Consider the following 6,672-nt stretch of genomic DNA (forward strand, 5'->3'; position numbering starts at 1 on the left):
TCCCAGTACATCCCAGTACATCCCAGTACATCCCAGTCCCCACAGTCCCTCCCAGTCCTCCCAGTCTCCCCAGTTCTCCCAGTACATCCCAGTACATGCCAGTCCCCACAATCCCTCCTACTCCTCCCAGTCTCCCCACTTCCCCCAGTATACCCAGACCCTCCCATCCCTTTAAGTCCTTCCCAGTCCCCCTAACCCCCTCAATACACCCACCTGCTCATCACAGCCCCCCTGCACAGCCCCCCCCCACGCAGCAGCCACCACATTTCCCCCACTCAGGAAGAAGGCAACGACGTGGAGATATGGGGCCATGTCCGCTGTCACCGGCAGTGCCACCTCTGTCAGTGTCACCTGTGAGGCCACCGTGTGGGCCGCCACCACCCTCCCACGGGCCATTGCCTGCGGGGACAGGGGGTGTGTGACAGCATGTGCAGTGAGTGCAACATAACCTGCACAACACACACATCCAACATGCTGGATGTGCAGCGTGTGAGCAATGCATGTGCAATGCAGCATGCATACCAGGGCATGCAACCCACACACACACACTGCAAAGCACATGCATAATACACAGTGTGTGTGCAACACGTAACACAACACGTAACACAAGACATAACACAGCATATAACACAGCACACAACATGCACACATGGCAATGCGCGTGCACAACATGCAATGCTCAAGCAACACAAAGTGTGTGCAAAATGAAATGTGCAACACACAACACGTAACACAAGACATAACACAGCATATAACACAGCACACAGCGTGCACATGTGGCAATGCACGTGCACAACATGCAACGCTCAAGCAACACAAACTGTGTGCAAAATGGAGTGTTCAACACACAACATGCAACACAACGTGTGTGCAACACCAAAGTGCCAGAGCTCACCAGGAGGTGGAAGCGCTTCGGAGTAGGGGGCGGCCCCATATGGTGCAGCTGCAGCCTCAGCTCTTCCCCTGGACGGACAGACCCCCGGGGACCCCCCAGCACCAGGAACTGCCCCGACACCGCTGTCATTGGGGTCACCATCAGCTGTGCCCGCGCTGGGGTGGCACCGGGTTGTCCTGCCTCCACCTGAGGGTCCCACAGACATCAGAGTGCATGGAGTCCCATAGCGCACATCCCACACCCCCACGTCCCCCACCCCATGTCCCCACTCACGCTCAGCTCCATCCTGTTGGCTCCTTTGGGGACGTTGATGGGGACGATGATGTCCCCACTGTTGTCTGCCCGCAGCTCTATGAGGGGCGGTGAGGGGGCTCCGGTCACCCCCACTGTCACCTTCACAGGGACCCCCGGGGCTGTGACCCCGCCGGCCTGCAGCACCCGGCCCTGTGGGAGCACCAGAACATGCAGCAGGTGTGCACCAGGGCATGCAAAAGGCACCATTGCCTTGCACGTGTGCACAGTTGCACATAGAAGTATGCACAGGTGGGTCTCAAGCATGCACACATAAGCATGCACACACATGCACCGCCTCGCACGAGTGTGCACAAGTAGGCATCACCTTGCAGAAGCATGCACAAGGATGCTCTAAGCATGCACAAGGCTTTGCACAAGCATCTATATGTTACATACCCCCCTTGCACAAATATCTGTGCAAAGCATGCACTGTCTCGTACAAGCATCCGCAGCTGCACCTGGAGGTTGCACAAGGCTTTGCACAAGCATGCACATATTACATACACCCCCTTGCACAAATATATGTGCAAAGCAGGCACTGCCTTGCACAAGCACCCATATCTGCACCACCTTGCACAAGTGAGCCCAGAGCATGCACGCAGCCTTGCACAAAGCATGCATCTCCTTGCACAAGAATGCAAGAGCGTGTCCCAGATACACAGACATCCGCACTCCTTTGCACGAGCATGCACAGATTTGCACACGTGCTCACCAGAAGGGTGTAGGGTGCTCCGGGCACGAAGAACCGTGCGCTCTTTTGCAGCTGCAGCATCCATTGGGACAGAACCAGCGGTACCAGCAGCTCCCGCTCCACGAGCTCCCCCCCTGTAATACAGTGCCAGGACATGCCCCCCATCGTGACCATGGGGACATGTAGCCACGCCCATTCAGGACCCCAAATCCTACTGAGATCACATGGGAACCCAAAATGCATGAGGGACCCCAAAATCTTCCTGGAAACCTCAAACTCGAAAACCATAAAGACCCCAAAATGCTCCAAAACCCCTTTGGGACCCCAGAATATCCTTTTGGACCCTAAAAACCCCTTTAAAACCCCAAAAGCTTCCTGGAACCCTCAAACTCAAAAACCCCAAAGCCCCCAAAATACTCCAAAACCCTTTTGGGACCCCAAAAAGCCCTTTGGGACCCCAAATACCCTTTTGGGACCCCAAAAGCTTCTGGGAACCTTCAACTCAGAAAACCCAAGCCCCTAAAGGCTCGCAAAGACCCCTTTTGAGTCCCCAAAAACCCCATTGGGACTCGCAGGTGACCCCTTTGGGGACCTCAGAATCCGCGGTTGTGGGGATGCCCTCAAAAATCCGTCCTCTGGGGACCCAGATACCGTTTAAGACCCCAGAGAATGTTCCTTAGAACCTCAAGACTGCAAAAAGGCAGTTAAGCCCGAATAATGGCTCAAAACCCTTTTGGGACCCCAAAAAGCCCTTTGGGACCCCAAAAACCCCTTTAAGATCCCCAAAGCTTCCTGGAATCCTCAAACTCGAAAACCATAAAGCCCCCAAAATGCTCCAAAACCCTTTTGGGACCCCAGAATCCCCTTTGGGACTCCAAAAATTTCACTGGGACCCCCAAAACCCCTTAAAGACCCCAAAAACCCCTCTGGGACCCCAAAAACCCCTTTAGGACCCCAAAAGCTTCCTGGAACCCTCAAACTCAAAAACCTCAAAGCCCCCAAAAGGCTCCAAAACCCTTTTGGGACCCCAAAAACCTCTTTGTGACCCTCCAAAACCCCTTTGAAACTCCAAAAAGCCCTTTGGGACCTCAAATACCCCTTTAAGACCGCAAAATGTTCCTGGAACCCTCAAACTCGAAAACCATAAAGCCCCCAAAAGGCTCCAAAACCCTTTTGGGACCCCAAAAACCTCTTTGTGACCCTCCAAGACCCCTTTGAAACTCCAAAAAGCCCTTTAAGACCCCAAAAGTTTCTTGGCCCCGCCCCTTTTCCCGAAGCCACGCCCACCTGCCGATTCGACCACGCCCACCGTCAGGCGCAGTAGCGCCCCCTGCAGGTCGGTCAGCGCAACGCCAGCTGCTTTAGCTACACCCACCGGGGATACCTCCATGGAGGCGTGGCCTTCTGTCACCTGAGGGGCGGGGTCACATGGGGGGCGGGGTCAGTGATAAGGGGTTATGGGGAAGGGGTGGGATCAAATCCCCCTTGTAGGGTTGGGGGTCTCACCTGGCATTGCTGCTCCAGACCCCTCAGGAAGCGACCCCCCTGGCCCCCGGCATCCCGCAGCCCCACACGCAGCTGTGCACGGCCCCATACTGGAGCCCCATCTGGGAATCTGGGGGGCCAAAGGGTCAGTGGGGTCAAGGGGGCCCAAAGATCAATGGGGTCAAGGGGAGGGGTCCCAATAGGGTCAAGGTCAGAGGAGGAGGGGTCCCAATAAGGTCAATAAGGTCAAGGGGAGAGATCCCAATAGGGTCAGGGTCAGAGGGGGAGGGGTCCCAATGAGGTCAATAAGGTCAAGGGGAGGGGTCCCAATAGGGTCAAGGTCAGAGGTGGAGGGGTCCCAATGGTCAATGGGGTCAGGAGGTCCCCAGAGATCAATAGGGTCAGGGGGAGGAGTCCCAGTAGTCAATAAGGTCAAGGGGAGAGATCCCAATAGGGCCAAGGTCAGAGGGGGAGGGGTCCCAATAAGGTCAATAAGGTCAAGGGGAGAGATCGCAATAGGGTCAAGAGGTCAATAGGTTTGGGGGAACTCAAAGCTTATAGGGTTAAAGAGTGACCCCAAAGGACATCAGGGACACTGATTAAGGGTGGATTGGAGGGGAATTTGGGGGATTCAGGAGAGTTGGGAGGTTTTGGAGGAGACAGGTGGGGACTTGGGTGGGAATATTGGGGGAGATTGGGTGGGATTTGGGGTTTGGGTGGGATTTAAGTGGGGATTTGGCTCCGAGGGTCCCATACTGGACATGCAGGTGGACGCGCAGTGGGGCCGGTTCAGGATCGCTCAACACAATGAAGCCACGTTCAGGGCGGATGCTCACCTCGAAGCCAGGCAGCACTGGGGACAACATATGGGGTTATAGGGAGGGTATGGGAACACAACAAGGACCCCCAAGACCCCACTCACCGTATTTGCGCACCTCAAAGGCGGTGGAGCTGTTGGTGTTGGGACTGGCAGCCAACTGTGCCCGTATGTGCCATGTCCCTGGGCTGGGGACATGGGGACATGATGACCCTATGGCTCTCACAGAGCCCCTCTGGTGTCCTACAAGGCTCCTGTCACTCCCTATAGGCTCCTATAGCCACTCATAGGCCCTATAGTCCACCAGAGCCCCTGTCATAGACCCCTATGGTCCTCTAAAGCTTCCCAGAGCCCTTATGGTCCCTATGGTGTGCTACAGCCCTCCAGAGTCCCTATGGCCCTCATGATTCCCCATACTCCCCTATAACCATTGTAGACCCCTATAGCCCCTAAGGCAACCTATAGTTCCCCCACAACTCCCTATAGCCCCACCTAGACTGCCATAGTCCCCCATAGTCCCTATCAACCCTATGGTGCCCTATAGCTCGCCACAGCCCCGTATGGCTTCTACAGCCACTAAAATGTCCCAGTAACCCCATAACCCCCCCACTGCTCTGGCCCATCTGCAACCCCTGTAGCCCCACATCCCCATAGCCCCCATCCCACCCCATAGCCCCCAATAGCCCCCTATAGCCCCACTCACAGGGCAATGTCAGGCAGCACCAGCTGGTCACTCAGCACCGTGTCCAGGGGCACCCGCTGCACCTCCCGCACTCGTGCACCCAATGGGTTCTAGGGGGATATGGGGGTACACAGTGAGACCCCAGCCTTGTAGGGCCACCCAAACCCCATAGGGTCACCAACAACCTCAACCTTATAGGACCCATACCGTGATGGTGACCAGGACAGGTTCAGGGTTCGGCTGTAGGTTGGGGTCCATGGAGAAGACACGGAAACGCACTGGAGACAAAGGGATATATGGGAACAGGATGGGGTTTGGGGGAAATGGGTGAATGTGGGATGAAAATGGGTGGATATGGGATGAAAATGGGTGGATATGGGGTGAAAATGGGTGGATATGGGGGAATTTGGGGAATTGATGGTGGATTTGGAGGGGTTTGGGGGAGAATTTTGGGGTTGTTTTAAGGGAGTTGGAGCATTTGGGCCACTAGGGGTGGATTTGGGGTATTTAATGGAGATGGATCGGGCAGATCTTTGGGGTTTGGGGTGCATTTGGGGCACTCACCAGTCTGTCGGGGGGCGTAGAGAGGTTTGTCTGTCTGCACAATGAGGTGACCCCGCGGCCCCCCCAGGGCCACACGTAGACTCTGGGTGCCGGGGGGTGGCAAGCGGGGGCTGTGGGCCTCCAGGAGCAGCCCCCGACCCCACAGCGCCCCACACCGCTCTGCCTGCACTGGGGTGACCTATGGGGGACATGGGAAGGAGGTGTGAGGTGACGTGGGTGACGTGGCAGGAGGGCACCCAAGGGTGCACATGTCCCTGTGTGCCATGGGGGTGTTCCCAACCCCCTCACCCTAGTGGACACCCCCCAATGTCCCCATATCCCCCAGTGTCCCCATACCTCAATTTGTAGGAGTTGGTTGAAGTTGTTGTGGGCTGTGAGGGCAAATGGGACAGGGAGGGCACAGGGCCCGGCCCCACGGTCACCCTCAGCCCACGCCGTCACTGTCCCTGTCACCGGTCCCACAGATGCCACCAAAAGCCCCATGGGGGTCCCCAGGGCCACACGCCGGGGGGCCACCAGCACCAACCTGAGGAAACACTGCTTGAGCCACCAGCCCCACAGCAGCCCCATAAGCCCTCCCCGACCCCATAAATACACAGATCCCACAAGAATCCCCCACCAAGCTCTGGCCCCATAACCTCCCCAACCACACAGAAATCTCCCTCAGTCCCACCAGACTCCATCACACCCCAATCCTACAGCTGCCCTCAGCCCCACCAGCACCCCATAGTCCCCATAGTGGACACTGCGGGACATTCATAGTCCCATAGCTACCCCACAATCACCCCCAACCCCATAACCCAGCCCCATAGGTGCCTCATAACCCCATACTCAGGGTCCTGGGAGCTGCCCTCCATTAACTTAGTGAGGAAGAGGAGGAGGAAGAGGCTGAAGGCCCATGGAGGCCCCATGGCTCCGGCGGTGTGGGGCAGATCGGGGCAGTGCCACAGGGACACCAGGATTGGGGTCAATCATTAACAGGGGGGAGGACAACAGGGTCCACCTACAGACCCGGAGGGCATCGACCCCAGACGGACCCACGTGGATGTGGGGAAGAGGGGCAGGGCGGCCCTGGGGGGAAAAGGCACCGACCCCAAAGGAAGCTCGTTGTCACCGCCACCCCCCTGGACACGGTGCTGCTGACCCTATAGATGAGACCCCATAACAGTTCCTTGAATGGAATGCAGAACGAATCCTTTCACTGCCCCCATCCCTCAAGACAGAGGTCCTCGCCCCCCCCCCCC

General features: G+C 57.0%; 1 protein-coding gene across 2 annotated transcripts in view; it reads right to left on the bottom strand.

Moving 5' to 3' along the window:
• Positions 1-6,389, bottom strand: part of LOC107321557 (complement C4-like) — a 17,799-nt gene extending 11,410 nt beyond the window's left edge. For both annotated transcript variants that reach the window (XM_015878576.1, XM_015878575.1), the window contains exons 1-13: positions 6,260-6,389; positions 5,765-5,954; positions 5,429-5,606; positions 5,072-5,142; positions 4,886-4,974; positions 4,288-4,370; positions 4,122-4,218; positions 3,387-3,495; positions 3,168-3,291; positions 1,902-2,014; positions 1,169-1,339; positions 896-1,081; positions 214-399 (exon numbers count right to left, since the gene is read on the bottom strand). In XM_015878576.1, the coding sequence (XP_015734062.1) occupies positions 214-399; positions 896-1,081; positions 1,169-1,339; positions 1,902-2,014; positions 3,168-3,291; positions 3,387-3,495; positions 4,122-4,218; positions 4,288-4,370; positions 4,886-4,974; positions 5,072-5,142; positions 5,429-5,606; positions 5,765-5,954; positions 6,260-6,339 (1,677 nt within the window). In that variant the 5' untranslated portion in view covers positions 6,340-6,389. The remainder of the gene's footprint in view (positions 1-213; positions 400-895; positions 1,082-1,168; positions 1,340-1,901; positions 2,015-3,167; positions 3,292-3,386; positions 3,496-4,121; positions 4,219-4,287; positions 4,371-4,885; positions 4,975-5,071; positions 5,143-5,428; positions 5,607-5,764; positions 5,955-6,259) is intronic.
• Between the last annotated feature and the right edge of the window lie 283 nt (positions 6,390-6,672).

This window comes from Coturnix japonica, chromosome 16 (genome assembly GCF_001577835.2).
Source record: "Coturnix japonica isolate 7356 chromosome 16, Coturnix japonica 2.1, whole genome shotgun sequence".
Lineage (NCBI taxonomy): Eukaryota > Metazoa > Chordata > Aves > Galliformes > Phasianidae > Coturnix > Coturnix japonica.